This window comes from Oncorhynchus mykiss, chromosome 23, assembly GCF_013265735.2.
Source record: "Oncorhynchus mykiss isolate Arlee chromosome 23, USDA_OmykA_1.1, whole genome shotgun sequence".
NCBI classification, from domain to species: domain Eukaryota; kingdom Metazoa; phylum Chordata; class Actinopteri; order Salmoniformes; family Salmonidae; genus Oncorhynchus; species Oncorhynchus mykiss.
Genome location: NC_048587.1, coordinates 60,064,474 through 60,090,260, shown reverse-complemented (window position 1 = coordinate 60,090,260; position 25,787 = coordinate 60,064,474). Strand labels below are relative to the sequence as shown.

Here is a 25,787-nt window from a genome sequence, read left to right as displayed (position 1 = left end):
GAAGGTTCAGTTCCTCTAGGGTGGACAGGGAAGGTTCAGTTCCTCTAGGGTGGACAGGGAAGGTTCAGTTCCTCTAGGGTAGACAGGGAAGGTTCAGTTCCTCTAGGGTGGACAGGGAAGGTTCAGTTCCTCTAGGGTGGACAGGGAAGGTTCAGTTCCTTTAGGGTGGACAGGGAAGGTTCAGTTCCTCTAAGGTGGACAGGGAAGGTTCAGTTTGTCTAGGGTGGACAGGGAAGGTTCCGTTTGTCTAGGGTGGACAGGGAAGGTTCAGTTCCTCTAGGGTAGACAGGGAAAGTTCAGTTCCTCTAGGGTGGACAGGGAAGGGTCAGTGTGTGTGTGTGTGTGTGTGTGTGTGTGTGTGTGTGTGTGGGTGTGTGTGGGCGTGTGTGGGCGTGTGTGTGGGCGTGAGTGTGTGTGCTTGTGTGTCAGTCTCTCCATACACAACAGCAGGAGAGGAAGGGTATACCCCTAACACAGCACTGAGAGAGACAACCCTTCCTGCACGCTCACCTTTCAGACACTGCTGGAGCACACAGGGACAACAAAGACCGCTGTGAGTGATTCAACAATATAAACACAGCTTTAGGACACACACACACACACACACACACACACACACACACACACACACACACACACACCATCCAGCTGTGAATGTAAAACAGTAATTAGTCTGTCCTCTTCCTTTCCGATCTCAACAGGAAATGCTTGTTTCCTCTGTGTACTGCTGTATTCTTCTAGTGGTAAAGCTTCCTCTTCTACTAGTATGCTGAGTCAAGGTTTTATTTTTGGCTTGGCTAACTAGCTAGCTAACTAGCTGGCTAATGTTTTTGTTTGAAAAATGCATCTGGGCCCAGTAGCATCTTTTTTGTTTAACCTGGCTGCCAGGTCGTGATCTTTTGAAAACATCATGTGGTCTGAAGCGTGAGAGGAATGGGAGACAGAGGACTACAACAGCGGTGAGACAGACGGCTCGTAGAGAAGACCACTGGATACTATTCTGAACTTTGTGTTGTGAGCTGCTGAGACGTCACCCAAGTGGTGATACACAGAGTGAAGGAGGAGGAGGCCAGTGGCTGTAAGAGGCTGCTTCCCAGCTCCCTCCGCTCAGGACATGAACTGACCCTCTCCGTCTGCAGAGGATGCAGCATTCAAAGACTTGGCCTCTATTGGTTGACCTGTCATAATAGATTGTTTGTGTTTTGCTTATGAAGTGCTTGGAGATTTCTATTATGAAAAGCACTATAGAAGTTAATAATAATACATTATCATTATTCTTATAAACTCTAGGATACACACTAGAATGTTCTCTGATCATAGTGGAACTCTGAGACACACTAGAATGTTCTGTGATCATAGTGGAACTCTGAGACACACTAGGATGTTCTGTGATCCTAGTGGAACTCTGAGACACACTAGAATGTTCTGTGATCATAGTGGAACTCTGAGACACACTAGAATGTTCTGTGATCATAGTGGAACTCTGAGACACACTAGGATGTTCTGTGATCCTAGTGGAACTCTGAGACACACTAGAATGTTCTGTGATCATAGTGGAACTCTGAAACACACTAGAATGTTCTGTGATCATAGTGGAACTCTGAGACACACTAGAATGTTCTGTGGGTCACTGGTAACCCTAGAAGGAAGGACACACACAGCAACTTAACCAAGGAGGAGGCAACAGAAGCATTGGACTGTCATAAAAGGAATAGGTATTTTACAGAGTGAATAATGTAAAGTAAGCCATTGGTTGAATCTCCGGGGACAAGTTGCCCCACACTGATCTAAGATCCTAACCTTAGCCATTATACTACAGGTTAACTACCTGTTTACTGGTAGGGTTCATAAAGGTTTACTATCTGTTTACTGGTAGGGTTCATAAAGGTTTACTACCTGTTTACTGGTAGGGTTTATAAAGGTTTACTACCTGTTTACTGGTAGGGTTCATAAAGGTTTACTACCTGTTTACTGGTAGGGTTCATAAAGGTTTACTACCTGTTTACTGGTAGGGTTCATAAAGGTTTACTACCTGTTTACTGGTAAGGTTCATAAAGGTTTACAACCTGTTTACTGGTAGGGTTCATAAAGGTTTACTACCTGTTTACTGGTAGGGTTTATAAAGGTTTACTACCTGTTTACTGGTAGGGTTCATAAAGGTTTACTACCTGTTTACTGGTAGGGTTCATAAAGGTTTACTACCTGTTTACTGGTAGGGTTCATAAAGGTTTACTACCTGTTTACTGGTAAGGTTCATAAAGGTTTACAACTTGTTTACTGGTAGGGTTCATAAAGGTTTACTACCTGTTTACTGGTAGGGTTATAAAGGTTTACTACCTGTTTACTGGTAGGGTAATAACGGTTTACTACCTGTTTACTGGTAGGGTTATAAAGGTTTACTACCTGTTTACTGGTAGGGTTCATAAAGGTTAACTACCTGTTTACTGGTAGGGTTCATAAAGGTTTACTACCTGTTTACTGGTAGGGTTATAACGGTTTACTACCTGTTTACTGGTAGGGTTCATAAAGGTTTACTACCTGTTTACTGGTAGGGTTCATAAAGGTTTACTACCTGTTTACTGGTAGGGTTATAAAGGTTTACTACCTGTTTACTGGTAGGGTTATAACGGTTTACTACCTGTTTACTGGTAGGGTTCATAAAGGTTTACTACCTGTTTACTGGTAGGGTTCATAAAGGTTTACTACCTGTTTACTGGTAGGGTTCATAAAGGTTTACTACCTGTTTACTGGTAGGGTTCATAAAGGTTTACTACCTGTTTACTGGTAAGGTTCATAAAGGTTTACAACTTGTTTACTGGTAGGGTTCATAAAGGTTTACTACCTGTTTACTGGTAGGGTTATAAAGGTTTACTACCTGTTTACTGGTAGGGTAATAACGGTTTACTACCTGTTTACTGGTAGGGTTATAAAGGTTTACTACCTGTTTACTGGTAGGGTTCATAAAGGTTAACTACCTGTTTACTGGTAGGGTTCATAAAGGTTTACTACCTGTTTACTGGTAGGGTTATAACGGTTTACTACCTGTTTACTGGTAGGGTTCATAAAGGTTTACTACCTGTTTACTGGTAGGGTTCATAAAGGTTTACTACCTGTTTACTGGTAGGGTTATAAAGGTTTACTACCTGTTTACTGGTAGGGTTATAACGGTTTACTACCTGTTTACTGGTAGGGTTCATAAAGGTTTACTACCTGTTTACTGGTAGGGTTCATAAAGGTTTACTACCTGTTTACTGGTAGGGTTATAAAGGTTTACTACCTGTTTACTGGTAGGGTTATAACGGTTTACTACCTGTTTACTGGTAGGGTTCATAAAGGTTTACTACCTGTTTACTGGTAGGGTTCATAAAGGTTTACTACCTGTTTACTGGTAGGGTTATAAAGGTGTACTACCTGTTTACTGGTAGGGTTATAAAGGTTTACATCTTTGAAGTTGTTTGTGGTGAGTATCAAAGCCAATTACACATTTTCAAAATGGCGCTTAAGCCACGTGTGGTCTCGGTGTGTTCGTTTCTGTGACCAGTCAGAATGGTTAGAATGTGTTTGGGTTCTAGAAATCGTTGGGGAGGGACTCAGATCCAGAGTCACTGGGCCGGAGCAAGGAGTTTGGATAGCCAGACAACCATTTTTATCCCATTGGGCCTGTCCATTTAAAGATATTGTGTGTGTATGTGTGTGTGTGTGTGTGTGTGTGTGTGTGTGTGTGTGTGTGTGTGTGTGTGTGTGTGTGTGTGTGTGTGTGTGTGTGTGTGTGTGTGTGTGTGTGTGTGTGGCGGGGTGTCGGTCCCTGCCCTGTTCTGCTACAATAACAGCTTCACGCTCCCCCATGCACTCACTCATGATGGACAAGCAGCACAACACTTCAATGGCCCGATGCATTTTGCAGGACAAAACTACTTTTTGGCCATACATCTGTTGTCTGATTTGCATTTTACAGGTTCGCCAAATAATTTTTGGGGGTGTTATTATAATTAGTGACGATTATGCAGATGATGTTGGGGAGAAATTAATTCTTAACTACATTTTTGAAAGTGCAGAACGAAATACAGTCTGGCTTTTAAACAATACAGCGAAAGAAGAGATTGTTCGAATAAATGACTGTAACAACATTATCTCCCATCATGATCTAGACATTTTTCCAGGGTAGTAAATGTGTAATTAGAAGCGTTGATGGTCTATTAAGATAAAGTCTTCCCGAACGCATCCCTAATTGCCGTGAAGGGGGGTTCATTCCGTTGGTACTCCGAAGCGTTTTGGCACGCAACGGTACATTTATAAAAGTTAATCGGTGCCTCTAAGCGGATAACTCTTTCACCAACACCATTCATCACCCCTGACTGACCCAAGTTTCTCTGCCACAGTCACACAACACCAAACGTATGGGCTATGCCTATTTTCTGGTTGATTTACAAGCCTAACCTTGGACACGGCAACATTTAGGTTTCAAGGGTGAATGTAAAATAGGCTACACATATTAGGTAGACGAATGCCATATCAGGCTTTAAACAAGACCGAAGTCAAGTCACAGAACAGAGTTCTCCCTACCTTTTACTTTCGTTAAGGTGAGCACCGGGCTGTTGCAAGCGGACAGCGGGGCAACCCTGGCCGAATGTTTCTTCATAGTGATGAGCTCGGAAAGGCTGAGCTCTCCCCTCTTCGGCTACATCCCTGAATCTGGTGGGGTACCGACTATGGGACTTTTGATGCTTCTTGTCTTTACTCTTCTCGAAACCTCAGCAGTTTTCCGCTACCTCTCTCGTCCTCTCTCGGCTCCGCAGTCTTTCGCTACCTCTCGTGCATCCACCTTCGTCCCCTCCGTTCCTCAAATCTCCCTCAGTCGTTTATTTCTGATTCGATTCCCCTCCCTCATTCCCTCCCTCCCTTCCCCGGTTCTGCAGTATCCCGCCAGCGCGTGAGGCTGGGCTCTCTCTCTCTCTCTCTCTCTCTCTCTCTTCACATGTTAAACAGTAGAGGCAATTGCTGCAATTTGCCACGTCACGCGTACCGTAGGCATCCACCATCTCCCTCACTTGTATTATCTCTCCCCCCCCCCGGGCCCCTCTGTACGTCCCGAGCCAGACGTGCAGTGCCCGCTGCCAACCCACCAGACCTCCCGAAGCGCGGTTTCCGGGGGCAGGTGGTTGGTGACTCAGAGCCGGTTGCAGCTTGGAGATGTGAGGAAGGATCGATCACGGCAGGCAGCGGTGTAACTGCTGTACATTGGAGTGGCAGGGATAGTGTGAGTGATCTGATGAGACTGGGGCTGATGTAGAGGGAAAATATACTGTAGCCTACTCGTCCTATTCAAGGGTTATATGAAGACACAAGGCTTGCATGGGGAGGCAGTTTTCCTTCTCAATAGAAAGTCTTGGAAAAATGCAATTTTCGCCAAGCTGGTCTCAGAGCATTTCCTATTATTCTGTATGTAAATCTAGGACACTTAATTTAGTATGTTATTTTACGTTTCGTATGGTTTGTATTCAAATCAAATCAAATGTATTTATATAGCCCTTCGTACATCAGCTGATATCTCAAAGTGCTGTACAGAAACCCAGCCTAAAACCCCAAACAGCAAGCAATGCAGGTGTAGAAGCACGGTGGCTAGGAAAAACTCCCTAGAAAGGCCAAAACCTAGGAAGAAACCTAGAGAGGAACCAGGCTATGTGGGGTGGCCAGTCCTCTTCTGGCTGTGCCGGGTGGAGATTATAACAGAACATGGCCAAGATGTTCAAATGTTCATAAATGACCAGCATGGTCGAATAATAATAAGGCAGAACAGTTGAAACTGGAGCAGCAGCACGGCCAGGTGGACTGGGGACAGCAAGGAGTCATCATGTCAGGTAGTCCTGGGGCATGGTCCTAGGTATTAATTTGTGATGTCGAATTACAATTCGTATTATATGTTACGAATTACAATTCGTATTATATGTTACGAATTTGCAAAATGTACAATCAATATGCTATGAATTTGCAAAATGTACAATCAATATGTTACGAATTTGCAAAATGTACAATCAATATGCTATGAATTTGCAAAATGTACAATCAATATGTTACGAATTTGCAAAATGTACAATCAATATGCTACGAATTTGCAAAATGTACAATCAATATGTTACGAATTTGCAAAATGTACAATCAATATGTTACGAATTTGCAAAACATATGATATGTTACAAATTCTAGCTAGGTGGCTAGGAGGTGAACGTTAGCTAGGTGGCTAGGAGGTGAACGTTAGCTAGCTGGCTAGGAGGTGAACGTTAGCTAGGTGGCTAGGAGGTGAACGTTAGCTAGGTGGCTAGGAGGTGAACGTTAGCTAGCTGGCTAGGAGGTGAACGTTAGCTAGGTGGCTAGGAGGTGAACGTTAGCTAGCTGGCTAATGTTAGCTGGGGTTAGGGGTTAGGGTTAAGATTAGGGATAGGTTAAAGGGTTAAGGTTAGGGGAAGGGTTAGCTAACATGCAAAGTAGCTCAAAAGTAGTAAGTAGTTGAAAAGTTGCTAATTAGCTAAAATTGTCTGTGATGAGATTTGAACTTACAACCTTTGGGTTGTTAGACGTTCGTGTTAAACTCCCGACCAACCACCCTACTTTCGTTTTTGCCCTAAGTAGCCATCTGTCTTATCTTAATCATGCCAAACATTACACATCATACTAATTTGAGTGTCCCAGATTTACATTTAATATGTTACGTCTAGTCTATGAGACTGTTTAAGCATAATATTTTATCCAGTGCACCGATTTTACACAGTGTGAGAAAATAAAAGCACATTATACTGATTTATATTATCCCACTGGAATTGGTTTGTCTTTTGCTCTGGTTGAAAAATACACCTGCCATTCTAACATTGTGTTATTACTAGTAGTGGGATCTATTGAAGTTGACAAAGAAGCATTTAGTTTAGGGTTGCCTAAGTAGCAACACCTTATAAATCAAATCAATCAAATTGTACTTAGCCCATATTCAACTTTAGAATCTAAGTTTGAATATTATCCTTGTTGTTCCTCAACATGTTTGATCAATACCCTGCTGATAACCACTCCACCTCCACCCATTATCTTTCATAATGCTCTTCCTAAACCCACTGGAGGATACGATGACTGACACACACAACTCACAACAACTAACACACATCACTCACAACGACGGACACAGATCAATCCCAACTACAGACACACGCCATTCACAATGACAGACACACACAATCCACAGTGACTGGCACACATCACTTACAACAACTGACGCATATCATTCACAACGACAGACACACACATCATTCACAACGACAGACACACACATCATTCACAACGACTGACACACACATCATTCACAACGACTGACATGCATCATTCTCCCCAGGGCAGGTAGAAGTGCTGAATGGCAGCTCAGACCAACTGACTGAGGATAACCTCTGTGTGTGTGTGTGTGTGTGTGTGTGTGTGTGTGTGTGTGTGTGTGTGTGTGTGTGTGTGTGTGTGTGTGCTCTTCTCATATTAGTTCCCCCATGTAACTATAATGTTACATTCCAATAGAGACCCTCAAACTCCCCCCCCCAGAAAGGTTGTACTGACGACCTGTCTGTGTGTGTGTGGCTATGTGTGTATGGTTGTGTGTGTGTGTGGCTATGTGTGTATGGTTGTGTGTGTGTGTGGCTATGTGTGTATGGTTGTGTGTGTGTGTGGCTATGTGTGTATGGTTGTGTGTGTGTGTGGCTATGTGTGTATGGTTGCGTGTGTGTGTGGCTATGTGTGTATGGTTGTGTGTGTGTGTGCCTATGTATGTATGGTTGTGTGTCTGTGTGCACGTGTGTGTGCTCCGGTGCGTGCGCGTGTGTAAAATCTGTTGGGGAGTGTGTACATGACTAAAAGAAGCCACTCTGAATAATTCACTGGCTAGACTCTTCCTCTTCACTAGATTCTACAGGCTCATATCCCCTGATCTGATAACTAGGACAAGGTGTTGTACAGGCTAGGATCCCCTGATCTGATAACTAGGACAAGGGGTTGAACAGGCTAGAATCCCCTGATCTGATAACTAGGACAAGGGGTTGAACAGGCTAGGATCCCCTGATCTGATAACTAGGACAAGGTGTTGAACAGGCTAGGATCCCCTGATCTGATAACTAGGACAAGGGGTTGAACAGGCTAGGATCCCCTGATCTGATAACTAGGACAAGGGGTTGAACAGGCTAGGATCCCCTGATCTGATAACTAGGACAAGGTGTTGAACAGGCTAGGATCCCCTGATCTGATAACTAGGACAAGGGGTTGTACAGGCTAGGATCCCCTGATCTGATAACTAGGACAAGGGGTTGAACAGGCTCATATCCCCTGATCTGATAACTAGGACAAGGTGTTGAACAGGCTCATATCCCCTGATCTGATAACTAGGACAAGGTGTTGAACAGGCTAGGGTCCCCTGATCTGATAACTAGGACAAGGTGTTGAACAGGCTCATATCCCCTGATCTGATAACTAGGACAAGGGGTTGAACAGGCTAGGATCCCCTGATCTGATAACTAGGACAAGGTGTTTAACAGGCTAGGATCCCCTGATCTGATAACTAGGACAAGGGGTTGAACAGGCTAGGATCCCCTGATCTGATAACTAGGACAAGGGGTTGAACAGGCTAGGATCCCCTGATCTGATAACTAGGACAAGGTGTTGAACAGGCTAGGATCTCCTGATCTGATAACTAGGACAAGGGGTTGAACAGGCTCATATCCCCTGATCTGATAACTAGGACAAGGTGTTGAACAGGCTCATATCCCCTGATCTGATAACTAGGACAAGGGGTTGAACAGGCTCATATCCCCTGATCTGATAACTAGGACAAGGTGTTGAACAGGCTAGAATCCCCTGATCTGATAACTAGGACAAGGGGTTGAACAGGCTAGGATCCCCTGATCTGATAACTAGGACAAGGTGTTGTACAGGCTAGAATCCCCTGATCTGATAACTAGGACAAGGTGTTGAACAGGCTAGGATCCCCTGATCTGATAACTAGGACAAGGGGTTGAACAGGCTAGGATCCCCTGATCTGATAACTAGGACAAGGTGTTGAACAGGCTCATATCCCCTGATCTGATAACTAGGACAAGGGGTTGTACAGGCTAGAATCCCCTGATCTGATAACTAGGACAAGGGGTTGAACAGGCTAGGATCCCCTGATCTGATAACTAGGACAAGGTGTTGAACAGGCTAGGATCCCCTGATCTGATAACTAGGACAAGGTGTTGAACAGGCTAGGATCCCCTGATCTGATAACTAGGACAAGGGGTTGTACAGGCTAGAATCCCCTGATCTGATAACTAGGACAAGGGGTTGAACAGGCTAGGATCCCCTGATCTGATAACTAGGACAAGGGGTTGAACAGGCTAGAATCCCCTGATCTGATAACTAGGACAAGGGGTTGAACAGGCTAGGATCCCCTGATCTGATAACTAGGACAAGGTGTTGAACAGGCTAGAATCCCCTGATCTGATAACTGGGACAAGGTGTTGAACAGGCTAGGATCCCCTGATCTGATAACTGGGACAAGGTGTTGAACAGGCTCATATCCCCTGATCTGATAACTGGGACAAGGTGTTGAACAGGCTCATATCCCCTGATCTGATAACTAGGACAAGGTGTTGAACAGGCTAGGATCCCCTGATCTGATAACTGGGACAAGGTGTTGAACAGGCTCATATCCCCTGATCTGATAACTAGGACAAGGGGTTGTACAGGCTAGAATCCCCTGATCTGATAACTGGGACAAGGTGTTGAACAGGCTCATATCCCCTGATCTGATAACTAGGACAAGGGGTTGTACAGGCTAGAATCCCCTGATCTGATAACTGGGACAAGGTGTTGAACAGGCTCATATCCCCTGATCTGATAACTAGGACAAGGTGTTGAACAGGCTCATATCCCCTGATCTGATAACTAGGACAAGGGGTTGAACAGGCTAGGATCCCCTGATCTGATAACTAGGACAAGGGGTTGAACAGGCTAGGATCCCCTGATCTGATAACTAGGACAAGGGGTTGAACAGGCTAGGATCCCCTGATCTGATAACTAGGACAAGGTGTTGAACAGGCTCATATCCCCTGATCTGATAACTAGGACAAGGTGTTGAACAGGCTCATATCCCCTGATCTGATAACTAGGACAAGGGGTTGAACAGGCTAGGATCCCCTGATCTGATAACTAGGACAAGGGGTTGAACAGGCTAGGATCCCCTGATCTGATAACTAGGACAAGGGGTTGAACAGGCTAGGATCCCCTGATCTGATAACTAGGACAAGGTGTTGAACAGGCTCATATCCCCTGATCTGATAACTAGGACAAGGTGTTGAACAGGCTAGGATCCCCTGATCTGATAACTAGGACAAGGTGTTGTGTCCCAAATGGCACCCTATATTCCTCAAATTCAAATCTGGACCTTGAAGCTCGATCCATAGATTTGTTTAATTCATTCCTTCTTCCCCCTATGGGCCCTGGTCGAAAGTAGTGCTCTATATAGGGAACAGAATGCCATTTGGGACAGAGATACGCAGAACTCTACAAAAACACACCAGACACTCTAACCCCCTCCTTCCCCAATCCTCTCTCTCCCAACTCACTTACCTTGGAACCCAGAATCAAATCTGTCCTAACATTTACTTGAAGAGACTGTCACTAGACACAACGTTTTCACCAAGTGCTAGGCTCGAGGTTCAAGGAAATGAATGTCTCGCTCTACTAACTACTGTAACTACTGTTCACTGTTGCCTTTCTTACACACCATTTCTCCATTTCCTACACCACTGGAAAAGAGTCCTTAGTGCATGAAGAGCATGTTCCGTTCCAAACCCTCTTCCCCCAGTCCTCTATTCCCCCAGTCCCCTCTTCCCCAGTCCCCTCTTCCCCCAGTCCTCTCTTCCCCCAGTCCCCTCTTCCCCAGTCCTCTCCTCACCCAGTCCTCTCTTCCCCCAGTCCTCTCCTCCCCCAGTCCTCTCTTCCCCCAGTCCTCTCTTCCCCCAGTCCTCTACTCCCCCAGTCCTCTCTTCCCCCAGTCCTCTCTTCCCCCAGTCCTCTCTTCCCCAGTCCTCTCCTCCCCCAGTCCTCTCTTCCCCCAGTCCCCTCTTCCCCCAGTCCTCTCTTCCCCCAGTCCCCTCTTCCCCCAGTCTTCTCTTCCCCAGGCCTCTCCTCCCCCAGTCCTCTCCTCCCCCAGTCCTCTCTTCCCCCAGTCCTCTCCTCCCCCAGTCCTCTCCTCCCCAGTCCTCTCTTCCCCCAGTCCTCTCCTCCCCCAGTTCTCTCTTCCCCCAGTCCTCTCTTCCCCCAGTCCACTCTTCCCCCAGTCCTCTCTTTACCAGTTCTTCCCACTAATATAATTGATTGGACAGTTTCTACCATTTTCCACTGCTCCCCGTGCGTCAGTGTCAGGGTCTGTGTTTGGGTTAGAGGGAAGAGACAGAAACAGAGGATGAGAGCTGATGGATGAGGAGATAGAGAGAGTGAAAGGGGGAGGTGAGAGGGAAAGAGAGAGGAAGGGAGAGACAAAAAGAGGGAGTAGGATGAGGCGAGAGAGAGGGAGAGGGGGGAGAAATGTGAGAGAGAGGGAAAGAGAGGGAAGAGAGAAAGGGAGAGAAAGAGAGGGAAGAGAGAAAGGGAGAGAAATGTGAGAGAGAGGAAGAGAGAGAGAGAGAGAGAGAGAAAAAGAGGGAGTGGGAGAAAGAAAGAGAGAGAGAAAGAGAGGGAAGAGAGACAGGGAGAGAAAGAAAGAGGTGATTACTACAAAAAAGAGTGTGAGAGGTGATGGAAGAGAGAGAGGGAAGAGAGGGAGAGAGATCTGTACAGGATGTTTGATGGGTAATGTAAACACACTATAAACACCGTCAGGAACCAATAAGAGAGAGTCACTCACGTCATCATCTTGCAGGCTACAGGTTTGGCATGTCGGGGTGTTATTGTGTGTGTGTGTATGTGTGTGTGTGTGTGTCTGCGTTCATGCTCATGCCTGCATGTGTGTCTGCGTTCATGCTCATGCCTGCATGTGTGTCTGCGTTCATGCTCATGCCTGCATGTGTATCTGCGTTCATGCTCATGCCTGCATGTGTGTCTGCGTTCATGCTCACGCCTGCATGTGTGTCTGCATTCATGCTCATGCCTGCATGTGTGTCTGCGTTCATGCTCATGCCTGCATGTGTGTCTGCGTTCATGCTCATGCCTGCATGTGTGTGTGGAAAAACTGATCCTGCACTGTGTTTTTCACAGAAAGACCCCATTAGAAAACCAGCCAAGAGCTTTTATATAGAACAGTGTTTATCTGGTCGAGCTAGACCCTGTTTACACCCAAACACCATTACAGTAGCAGGGTGAATGGGCTGTACAACAGATTACAGACTCCTGCTATAGACTAGCATTCTCCACAGCATTTAGACTCATATACAATACATCATTGACTTGTAAAACAGTGTGTAACTGTTTCACATGCAATAGCTCAGATCGTGTAAAGATCAATATAAAAGCTGGGCTGTGTCTCAAATGCCACCCTATTCCCTATAAATTGCACTACTTTTGACCAGGCCCCATTGCGCTCTGCTCAAAAGTAGTGTACTAGCTAGGGAATAGGTTCCCTTTGGGATGCAGCCCTGTCGAGCATCATGTCTTGTTAATTTCATTAAAAGGGACTAGTGATTGCTGTAATTGGTTTCCTCCATGCAGCTTCACTCCCAAGGGTGTTTTGTGAGGTCATTAATACAATCAGAAACCAGCTCTCTCTCCGACGGGACAGACAGACTGACAGACAAACAGGCTGACAGACAGACAGACAGACAGACAGACAGACAGACAGACAGACAGACAGACAAACAGGCTGACAGACAGACAGACAGACAGACAGACAGACAGACAGACAGACAGACAGACAGGCTGACAGACAGACAAACAGGCTGACAGACAAACAGACAGACAGACAGACAGACAGACAGACAGACAGACAGACAGACAGACAGACAAACAGACAAACAGGCTGACAGACAAACAGGCTGACAGACAGACAGACAGACTGACAGACAGACAGACAGACAGACAGACAGACAAACAGGCTGACAGACAGACAGACAGACAGACAGACAGACAGACAGACAGACAGACAGACAGACAGACAGACAGACAGACAGACAGACAGACTGACAGACAGACAGACAGACAGACAGACATACAGACAGACTGTTGCCTACCAAGAATACATTTAATTTCCCCTCTCATTTCTATGAGCTATAATGTCTTATACAAATGAGCTCAACTAACCTGTACCCCCGCACATTGACTCAGTACCAACCTGTATATACCCTCATTATTGTTGTGTTATTGTGTTACTTTGTATTATTTTTTACTTTAGTTTATTTAGTAAATATGTTCTTAACTCTATTTCTTGAACTACATTGTTGGTTAAGGGCTTGTAAGTAAGCATTTCACAGTAAGGTTGTATTCTGCCTATGTGAAAAATAACATTTAAATGATTTGATGATGATGTATGTGCGTGTGTGTGTGTGTCTTTTTATGTGAGTGTGTGTGCATGAGTGTATTTGTGTGTATTGCCTTCATGTGTTGTGTGTTGCCTCCGTAAATAACATCTCACTTTCCCTCTGATCTCAGTCCTATTCCTGTGAGCCTTGGTTGGGCTGGAGAAGTTGACGTTAATCAGAAAGGAGGAAACTGTCAGGAGTTATAGAAGTCATCACTCACTGAGGACTCTGAATCTCTCTCTCTCTCAGTCTCTCAGTCTCTCTCTCAGTCTCTCAGTCTCTCAGTCTCTCTGTCTGTCTGTCTGTCTGTCTGTCTGTCTGTCTGTCTGTCTGTCTCTCTCTCTCTCTCTCTCTCTCTCTCTCTCTCTCTCTCTCTCTCTCTCTACCCCTCTCTGTCTCTCTCTCTCTCTACCCCTCTCTGTCTCTCTCTCTCTCTCTCTCTACCCCTCTCCCCTCTCTCTCTCTCTCTCTCTGTCCCTCTCCCTCTCCCTCTCTCTCTCTCTACCCCTCTCTGTCTCTCTCTCTCTCTACCCCTCTCCCTCTCTCTCTCTCTCTCTCTCTCTCTACCCCTCTCTGTCTCTCTCTCTCTACCCCTCCCTCTCTCTCTCTCTCTCTACCCCTCTCTCTCTCTCTACCCCTCTCCCTCTCTCTCTCTCTCTCTCTCTCTCTCCCTCTCCCTCTCTCTCTCTCGCTCTCACTCTACCCCTCTCTGTCTCTCTCTCTACCCCTCCCCCTCTCTCTCTCTCTCTCTCTCTTTAGATATAAACAGGTGTTATTAAGGGCTGTGCTGCTCTTGAGTCCCAGTGAGAGCGAGACAGCTCCACTCCCAGCCAGGTCTCTAATGAGCTCTCTGGATGCTTCACAAAATGTTGAGAGGATTATACGTGAACATAAACTGAACATAAACACCTCTCCCAGGCCAACACCTCTCCCCATTGGCTATGTCCCTGCCGCCTGACCAAGACCCGGACACACAGGGGGCTGGCGCCCAGATAAAGGGAGTCAGAAGGGAATGTTCTCTGGATGGAGCTAATAGGTTTAAAATCCCACGGTTATAGTGTGAAATAGTCAGGAATGAAAGGCTATTATCTTTCTACTTCCATGTCTAGGACAGCGATGTGATTAAACTGTATGGACAAATATATGTGCATTTAAAGGGGCAATCTGCCGTTCAAACCACAATAGCAGTCCCCCGCCACTGTTGAATAGCAGAGGGATCTGGCTGGAGAAACGTAACCAATCAAATTCCTAGACAGATCTATGGATGCAAGGACTGACCTTCCATGATATCAAAATGATCGTTTTTAAGGCTTTTTGAGGCTATACAGTGTTTGTTTACAATTGCATTGTTTACAAACAATAGAGTAAAACAAGCTGATATTTTGGGTTCTGATGAGGAATGAAACTACAAGCTCATTAGGCTGCAGTTCTGTTCTTTGACAATCAAAGGGTATATATCAGACAATGTTCAAAGGAAAACAAATAGATGTACTGTACCAATCTCAGATTGCCCCTTGCCTAGCCATGCCTAGCTAACATGTAGTTAACATGTCATTTATTGAAACGTATTATACTATAGCATTTATGTCTCATTTGTTGATAGCAACTACAGGTGCTGATATGATGTGTATTTATCAGGGAGAATGTAGTAATGTTGTCCGGTAGAGTTACAGTAGATGAGGTAGCGTTGACCTGGAAAAACGGTTCACTTCCCATAGTCTGCCTTGTGAGGCTAATAACCACGGATGAAAAGTAAAAGCACTTCTTATATTTTCATCCCCTCGCCGTCTCGGAATAGTGCTTGAAAAGGATGCTGAGGCAAGGAGGAGGAGGAAAAACAACAGGGGAGTGTTGAGGTGTGTGTGTGTGTGTGTGTAGTCACCTGGAGGCTTGTGTGTGGATGGGTTTGATCTTCCTCCATATTCTGCCGTTTCCAGTTACAATAGTCATTTACAACATTAACAATGTCTATACTGCATTTCTGATTAATTTGATGTTATTTTAATGGACCAAAATGTGTTTTTCTTTTAAAAACTAAGACATTTCTAAGTGACCCCAAACTTTTGAACGTTAGTGTACATACAGACACACACACACACACACACACACATACTCAGAGGGGGAGAACATAAGCATATCCAATCCTCTGATTGGGCAGAGCCTCTTTGAGAGTCACTGGTGGTGAGTTACAGTGAGAGGGAAAGCTGTTTCCTGTTCCAGCCCAGAGACAGGCTCAACACCAGAAAGAGAGAGAGAGAGAGGGAGAGAGAGAGAGAGAGAGAGAGAGAGAGGGAGTGAGAGCCCAGAGTGAGGCCTAACAGCACAACACCAGCTCTGCAAGTCATGGGTCAAAGACCTCATCACATCACAGAACTCATTACTTCTTCCTACGTCCTCAGTGTCAACTCCCTCCGACAAACTCTCTCAGACAAACTGCCTCAGACAAACTGCCTCAGATAAACTGTCTCAAACAGACAGATACAGTATATGACTATTTAAAGATACAGTAATAACTGTCTCAGAGAGACAGATACAGTAGCTGTAATGAGCTGTAACAGTTAAAGGGGTTTAGTTACAGGATGAGCTGCAGAGTGACAGTTAATGGGGTTTAGTTACAGGATGAGATGCAGAGTGACAGTTAGAGGGGTTTAGTTACAGGATGAGCTACAGAGTGACAGTTATAATGGGGTTTAGTTACAGGATGAGATGCAGAGTGACAGTTAGAAGGGTTTAGCTACAGGATGAGATGCAGAGTGACAGTTAATGGGGTTTAGTTACAGGATGAGATGCAGAGTGACAGTTAGAGGGGTTTAGTTACAGGATGAGCTACAGAGTGACAGTTATAATGGGGTTTAGCTACAGGATGAGATGCAGAGTGATAGTTAGAGAGGTTTAGTTACAGGATGAGATGCAGAGTGATAGTTAGAGGGGTTTAATTACAGGATGAGATGCAGAGTGACAGTTAGAGGGGTTTAGTTACAGGATGAGATGCAGAGTGACAGTTAGAGGGGTTTAGTTACAGGATGAGATGCAGAGTGATAGTTAGAGAGGTTTAGTTACAGGATGAGATGCAGAGTGACAGTTAGAGGGGTTTAGTTACAGGATGAGATGCAGAGTGACAGTTAGAGGGGTTTAGTTACAGGATGAGATGCAGAGTGACAGTTAGAGGGGTTTAGTTACAGGATGAGATGCAGAGTGATAGTTAGAGCGGTTTAGTTACAGGATGAGATGCAGAGTGATAGTTAGAGGGGTTTAATTACAGGATGAGATGCAGAGTGACAGTTAGAGGGGTTTAGTTACAGGATGAGATGCAGAGTGACAGTTAGAGGGGTTTAGCTACAGGATGAGATGCAGAGTGATAGTTAGAGCGGTTTTGTTACAGGATGAGATGCAGAGTGATAGTTAGAGGGGTTTAGCTACAGGATGAGATGCAGAGTGACAGTTAGAGGGGTTTAGTTACAGGATGAGATGCAGAGTGATAGTTAGAGGGGTTTAGCATGAGAACTCAGTAGTAGTTTACTATGATACTATATTTTTTCTGCAGAGGAGGCTGGTGGGAGGAGCTATAACACCCACTCTAACCCACTCTAACCCACACTGTAACACCCACTCTAACCCACACTGTAACACCCACTCTAACCCACTCTAACCCACACTGTAACACCCACTCTAACCCACACTAACCCACTCTGTAACACCCACTCTAACCCACTCTGTAACACCCACTCGAACCCACACTGTAACACCCACTCTAACCCACTCTGTAACACCCACTCTAACCCACTCTAAAACACCAACTCTAACCCACACTGTAACGTCCACTCTAACCCACTCTGTAACACCCACTCTAACCCACTCTGTAACACCCACTCTAACCCACTCTAAAACACCAACTCTAACCCACTCTGTAACACCCACTCTAACCCACTCTGTAACACCCACTCTAACCCACTCTAAAACACCAACTCTAACCCACTCTAAAACACCCACTCTAACCCACTCTGTAACACCCACTCTAACCCACTCTGTAACACCCACTCTAACCCACTCTAAAACACCAACTCTAACCCACTCTAAAACACCAACTCTAACCCACTCTGTAACACCCACTCTAACCCACTCTAAAACACCAACTCTAACCCCCTCTAACACGTTGTAATATTGTGGAGTTTATATTGTCAGTGTGTAATATTAGAGTAATGTATTGATGTTGTATAGTTTTATTGATGATGTAGGCTGTTGTGATGTCACTGTTTTAACCCTGTGTGGACCCCAGGAAGAGCCTTGGCAGCAGCTAATGGGGATGCTAACAAATGCTCCATAAAAAGGTGCATGATGTAGCGTAGCTAATACAGTAGGGTTGTGTGTTCTGTCGGGAGATAAGGAACTACAGACTGAGACAGAGAGTGTCAGTGAGAGGTGACGTGAGGTGGTGTGGGACTCCTCAACCTGACAGACAGGGAGTGGATTTGGCTCTGTGACAGGGACAGCCATCATGAGGACAGGTAAGGACACGTCCCTGTAGCCCGTGTCACAGATACTATCATTCACACACACATAAACAAACACCACACACACACACGTAAACAAACACACACACACACACACACACACACACAAAATCGAGCACACAGACTGTGGGGAGAAGGATCGTCTCCTGTCCTCTGCTGCCTCCCCTGATTTACTGTGTGAATCTGAATATTAGCCTTTTTTTGTGTCCCATCTTTTATTGAGTAGGACATAGATAACGGACAATATGCTCAACACATCAAACGCTGATTATGGACAGATGTTCCGTCTTATCTTCAGGTCTGGAAGTTACATTTTATGGAGGTTCCTATTTAAGTTTGCTGCCTGGCAGAATGTGACGCTTCTATTTAGAGTACGTTGATGTTTCCACTAGACTCTGATCTTGGGTCAGTTTGCTGCCTGGCAGAATGTGATGCTTCTATTTAGAGTACGTTGATGTTTCCACTAGACTCTGATCTTGGGTCAGTTTGCTGCCTGGCAGAATGTGATGCTTCTATTTAGAGTACGTTGATGTTTCCACTAGACTCTGATCTTGGGTCAACTTCAAAAGTGTTTAAGAGTAAGTTTAGGCATTAACACCGCATGTTTTACGGTTAGGGTTAAGGTTTGGGACAGGCTTAAAACAAAATGAACTTTCTATCGCTGGATTCAAACATGCAACCTTCTGCATCAGAGGCTGATGCAGACACCCATCCTCCATCCCCTTCCACAACACCCTACCAAATCACAACACCCTACCAAATCACAACACCCTACCACCCTACCAAATCACAACACCCTACCAAATCACAACACCCTACCACCCTATCAAATCACAACACCCTACCAAATCACAACACCCTACCAAATCACAACACCCTACCACCCTACCAAATCACAACACCCTACCGCCCTACCAAATCACAACACCCTGCCAAATCACAACACCCTACCACCCTACCAAATCACAACACCCTACCACCCTACCAAATCACAACACCCTACCAAATCACAACACCCTACCAAATCACAACACCCTACCAAATCACAACACCCTACCACCCTACCACCCTACCAAATCACAACACCCTACCACCCTACCAAATCACAACACCCTACCACCCTACCAAATCACAACACCCTACCACCCTACCACCCTACCAAATCACAACACCCTACCACCCTACCAAATCACAACACCCTACCAAATCACAACACCCTACCAAATCACAACACCCTGCCAAATCACAACACCCTATCAAATCGCAACACCCTACCAAATCACAACACCCTACCAAATCACAACACCCTACCAAATCACAACACCCTACCACCCTACCAAATCACAACACCCTACCAAATCACAACACCCTACCACCCTACCAAATCACAACACCCTACCACATCACAACACCCTACCAAATCACAACACCCTACCACCCTACCAAATCACAACACCCTACCAAATCACAACACCCTACCAAATCACAACACCATACCAAATCACAACACCCTACCACCCTACCACCCTACCAAATCACAACACCCTACCAAATCACAACACCCTACCACCCTACCAAATCACAACACCCTACCAAATCACAACACCCTACCACCCTACCAAATCACAACACCCTACCACATCACAACACCCTACCAAATCACAACACCCTACCACCCTACCAAATCACAACACCCTACCAAATCACAACACCCTACCACCCTACCACCCTACCAAATCACAACACCCTACCAAATCACAACACCCTACCAAATCACAACACCCTACCAAATCACAACACCCTACCACATCACAACACCCTACCAAATCACACCACCCTATCACCCTACCAAATCACAACACCCTACCAAATCACAACACCCTACCACCCTACCAAATCACAACACCCTACCACCCTACCAAATCACAACACCCTACCACCCTACCAAATCACAACACCCTACCACCCTACCACCCTACCAAATCTGAAAGCTACTTGGTAACGGTGCTCACCGATGCCCCTAGTGACCGGTTACGACATCATCTCCCTACGTCCTCAGACATGGATAGACAGATAGAGTCTAATCCTGACCTGTATCACGGGGTGACCTGGCTGAAACTTCACCCGACAGCCTTCCGTTTCCAGTTTATCATACACTACAGCACCCTCTGTTGACAGAATATGGAACAACTCACTCCCTTAGGACCAAGCCAAGCCTCCCGAGCCCGTATTCATGAAGCGTCTCAGAGCAGCAGTGCTGATCTAGGATCAGTCTACCCTTTTACATAATAATAAGTTAGATTATATCGACAGGGGGGACCTGATCCTAGATCGGCACTCCTACTCTGAGATGGTTAAAGAATACAGGCCATGGCGCTGTATATCATATCATCTCTACCTTGTCACATAATTCAGAATTCACCATAACTATATTAGCTCACACTCAGTGAGGTAACGTTTCACTGTGAAACAATATTGAATGTCTGTCCATGCATTTGATCCTTCAGTCACTTGTGTTGTTGGTGCTGGGAGCTATCAAAGGTGCTGAAATCTGTTTGGCTCTCCAATAACTTTCCTTACACATGTCTCGGTGAGCTAACATTAATGTGTAACATTCTCCATTTCTCTTTCTCCCTCTCTCTATTTCTCCTTCTTTCTCTTTCCGGATTTTTCTTTCTCTATAGTTTCATTCAAATTCACAGTTGCACTTCAGACTTCTCTGATCTTAGTGATATTTTCAACATATTTTATGCAAATGGTCCAATTACTGTCCTAAATAGCAGCAATTATGTTCCAGCTCGGCAGGGTGCCGTGATCTCACTGTGATGTGGAAGCCTCGCTAGTTACCAGAATATGTCCAAGACAAAAGCAGACAGGAGCTGCTCATCATAATGAGAAGTGTTCTGGTTAGTGATTATCTTTAAATGAATGTGAGCCATATCTAATGTAGATGCATTAGTATGAAATCACGGAGGTGCTCTGGACTGGAGTAAAACACTGCAGTAGTTATGTACTGGAGTAAAACACTGCAGTAGTTCTGTACAGGAGTACGACACTGCAGTAGTTCTGTACTGGAGTAAAACACTGCAGTAGTTCTGTACTGGAGTAAAACACTACAGTAGTTCTGTACTGGAGTACTACACTGCAGTAGTTCTGTACTGGAGTAAAACACTGCAGTAGTTCTGTACTGGAGTACTACACTGCAGTAGTTCTGTACTGGAGTACTGCACTGCAGTAGTTCTGTACTGGAGTACTGCACTGCAGTAGTTCTGTACTGGAGTAAAACACTGCAGTAGTTCTGTACTGGAGTACTGCACTGCAGTTGTTCTGTACTGGAGTACTACACTGCAGTAGTTCTGTACTGGAGTACAACACTGCAGTAGTTCTGTACTGGAGTAAAACACTACAGTAGTTCTGTACTGGAGTAAAACACTACAGTAGTTCTGTACTGGAGTACTACACTGCAGTAGTTCTGTACTGGAGTAAAACACTGCAGTAGTTCTGTACTGGAGTACTACAATGCAGTAGTTCTGCACTGGAGTACTACACTGCAGTAGTTCTGTACTGGAGTAAAACACTACAGTAGTTCTGTACTGGAGTAAAACACTACAGTAGTTCTGTACTGGAGTACTACACTGCAGTAGTTCTGTACTGGAGTAAAACACTGCAGTAGTTCTGTACTGGAGTACTACACTGCAGTAGTTCTGCACTGGAGTACTACACTGTAGTAGTTCTGTACTGGAGTAAAACACTGCAGTAGTTCTGTACTGGAGTACTACACTGCAGTAGTTCTGTACTGGAGTAATACACTACAGTAGCTCTATACTGGAGTAAAACACTACAGTAGCTCTATTCTGGAGTAAAACACTACAGTAGCTGTATACTGGAGTAAAACACTACAGTAGCTCTATACTGGAGTAAAACACTACAGTAGCTCTATTCTGGAGTAAAACACTACAGTAGCTCTATACTGGAGTAAAACACTACAGTAGCTCTATTCTGGAGTAAAACACTACAGTAGCTCTATTCTGGAGTAAAACACTACAGTAGCTGTATACTGGAGTAAAACACTACAGCAGCCTACATGTAGATATCACGTACATTCATTTAAACCATTTAACCTCAGTTGTGATTCACTGGGTTCAAACCTGGGTCTTCTTCATGCTACTAGATAATGTTAACCCACTAAGCTAAAGCCTAGGCATCAGCCCAGGGAGCTAACGTAAGCCTTCAGGCCTCAGCCAATTCTCTCATCTTCATTCTATCTGCTTGTCTTCACACCATTATTTCTGGTACATCCCCTACAGTAGGTTGTGAAATACTTATGAGATACTTTATGTTAAAGGACCTAATAAATATTGTATGCTGTCTCTTTTAACATCATCATCATTAATGAATCATTATTCTATGCAGAATTACATTGCAGTAGATGTCCACTATAAAATATGCATTCTCACAGGTAGGCTTAGTAAGTCAGTTTTATTATGAGTGTGCTCTTCATCATTTTATGTGCGCTCGAGACTTTGATTTGGGCATGAATTGCGAAAATGTTAATTTAGGTACCATTGTCTTCCTTTGGATTTGTGCCACAAATGCTAAAAAAGTTAGCATTTGAAACAGTGGCTAGGTAAACAAAACCAGAGCATGGATTGCTGTCATATCTAGTCCATAGACTGCTGACAGGGTAAGGAAACCAGTATGTCATTTAGTCATCTGTATGAACCATCCCTTTAACATGTAGGTTAAGTGTCTGACACATTAAAGGTGAGGTCCTCGTCATTAGCTGAAGACAATGTGATGTAGTGGGAAATGGGAGGGGAGTTATGGGTAAACACTAGCATTAAAACCAGTGGTGGCTGGTGGGAGGAGCTATAGGAGTACGGGGTCAATGTAAAAGCTGGTGTGGAGTCAGCGGAACGTAGTCATGACGTTTCCCTATGTTAGATACCGTTCTGTTCATGCCCTTCCAGCCTTTACAATGATCCTGTCCTCCTATTGCTCCTCCCACCAGCCGCCACTGATTAACACCTTGTGTGAAGGTTTTTCTGTGGTAATGTAATGATGCTAGTAAACTGATAGACACGTCTGTCATGCCTCATTTGCTCCATGGGGGCCATACTACTATGACTGACCCTGTAAAACAACACCTATCATACTACTATGACTGACCCTGTAAAACAACACCTATCATACTACTATGACTGACCCTGTAAAACAACACATTTCACTGCACCTATCCGGTGTATGTGACAATAAAGCATGTTTTCCCCCTGCTATACACTCTAGATAATGTTTTACATGCTAATGTCTCTCCCCTAGACGTCTCTCCTCTAGACGTCCCTTGGATGATGGGGGCTGTGCTTGGGCCTGATTTGAATAAATATTATATAGTGGTGGATTCTTGGGGTGGGCTGACACACACACACACACACACACACACACACACACACACACACACACACACATACACAGAGAGAGAGAGAGAGGTTAAGTTCTGATATGGAACAGTCTAGTTTGTTATAGAGTCCTTTTGTCGACATAATCACTACCAAGAACTGTAGCTAACTCTGAGGATGACATCGTCAATTTGCACTCGTTTACAGAAAACCTCTACTGAAATAATATATGATGAGTAGCCACTCTGAATTTATCTTAGACAAGCATGAAATTCTCTAAAACGACGTTGGAGGCAGCTTATGGTAGAGAAATTAACATTATCCATTTTCAGGCAACAGCTCTGGTGGACATTCCTGCAGTCAGCATGCCAATTGCATGCTCCCTCAAAACGTGAGACATCTGTGGAATTGTGTTGTGTGAGAAAACTTAACATTTTAGAGTTGCCTTTTATTGTCCCCAGCACAAGGTGCACCTGTGTAATGATCATGCTGTTTAGTCAGCTTCTTGATATCTCACACCTGTTAGGTGGATGGATTATCTTGGAAATGAGAAATGATCACTAACAGGGATGTAACAGTGAGGGAGAGAGGGAGACAACTAGTGGGGAGAGAGGGAGAGTCAATGGGGAGAGAGGGAGACAGTCAGTGAGGGAGAGAGGGAGAAAACTAGTGGGGAGAGAGGGAGAGTCAATGGGGAGAGAGGGAGACAGTCAGTGGGGGAGAGAGGGAGACAGTCAGTGAGGGAGAGAGGGAGACAGTCAGTGAGGGAGAGAGGGAGACAGTCAGTGGGGGAGAGAGGGAGACAGTCAGTCAATAATTGTCATGGTAAAAGCGTTTTCAGGGGAAACAGAGTTTCCTCAGCATGCTGGTAGCTGCAGTGACACAGCTCTACCTGCAGGGGTCACTCTGGCCCCATCTGGTGTTGCTGACACCTGCTCTGAAACACCTACTGACTGGTCCTGACTGGAACACCTGCTCTGAAACACATACTGACTGGTCCTGACTGGAACACCTACTGATGACTGGTCCTGACTGGAACACCTGCTCTGAAACACCTACTGACTGTCAGTGGGGGAGAGAGGGAGACAGTCAGTGGGGGAGAGAGGGAGACAGTCAGTGGGGGAGAGAGGGAGACTGGAACACCTGCTCTGAAACACCTACTGACTGGTCCTGACTGGAACACCTGCTCTGAAACACATACTGACTGGTCCTGACTGGAACACCTGCTCTGAAACACCTACTGACTGGTCCTGACTGGAACATCTGCTCTGAAACACCTACTGATGACTGGTCCTGACTGGAACATCTGCTCTGAAACACCTACTGACTGGTCCTGACTGGAACACCTGCTCTGAAACACCTACTGACTGGTCCTGACTGGAACACCTGCTCTGAAACACCTACTGACTGGTCCTGACTGGAACACCTGCTCTGAAACACATACTGACTGGTCCTGACTGGAACACCTACTGATGACTGGTCCTGACTGGAACACCTGCTCTGAAACACCTACTGACTGTCAGTGGGGGAGAGAGGGAGACAGTCAGTGGGGGAGAGAGGGAGACAGTCAGTGGGGGAGAGAGGGAGACTGGAACACCTGCTCTGAAACACCTACTGACTGGTCCTGACTGGAACACCTGCTCTGAAACACATACTGACTGGTCCTGACTGGAACACCTGCTCTGAAACACCTACTGACTGGTCCTGACTGGAACACCTGCTCTGAAACACCTACTGACTGGTCCTGACTGGAACACCTGCTCTGAAACACCTACTGACTGGTCCTGACTGGAACACCTGCTCTGAAACACCTACTGACTGGTCCTGACTGGAACACCTGCTCTGAAACACATACTGACTGGTCCTGACTGGAACACCTACTGATGACTGGTCCTGACTGGAACACCTACTGATGACTGGTCCTGACTGGAACATCTACTCTGGTGCTGGGTGTCGCAGGGCAGAAACAGATTGGGAGAAAGACTGATCAACAGAAATGATGCTGCCAGAGAAGCAGGGTAGATGTAGAGCGACTGGGGCTATTTGAGACTAGTGAACATGCATGCAACACACTGTGGCCATACCATAGCCTCCGACCAGAGGTAGGAGTACGGACAACAAACACTAAGGACTGGTGATCCAGAATAAGACTGTAGAGTGAAACTGTATCTTTACAGAAGAGAGAGAGCTAAAAGGAGAGGAGAATGAAACACACACACACACACACACGCGCGCACACGCACACACACACACGCGCGCACACGCACACACACACACACGCACACACACACACACACACACACACACACACGCTGGGGATAGTGTGCCAATGCTGGATTGCAGCACTTTGGAGTGCAGTTGTCCTTTCA

The 25,787-nt window shown here is 45.4% G+C and overlaps 1 protein-coding gene across 3 annotated transcripts in view; it reads right to left on the bottom strand.

Annotated features, from left to right (window-relative positions):
- The window catches only part of slc35f3b (solute carrier family 35 member F3b), a 161,425-nt gene that overhangs the window by 83,869 nt on the left and 51,769 nt on the right, over positions 1-25,787 (bottom strand). Inside the window, exon 1 of one of the 3 annotated variants that reach the window (XM_036960912.1) lies at positions 4,564-4,874. The exons of the other annotated variants lie outside the window; for them this stretch is intronic. Coding sequence (XP_036816807.1) covers positions 4,564-4,639 — 76 coding nt within the window. The 5' untranslated portion in view covers positions 4,640-4,874. Of the gene's footprint in view, positions 1-4,563; positions 4,875-25,787 lie in introns of those variants that run through there. 3 annotated transcript variants of the gene reach the window in all.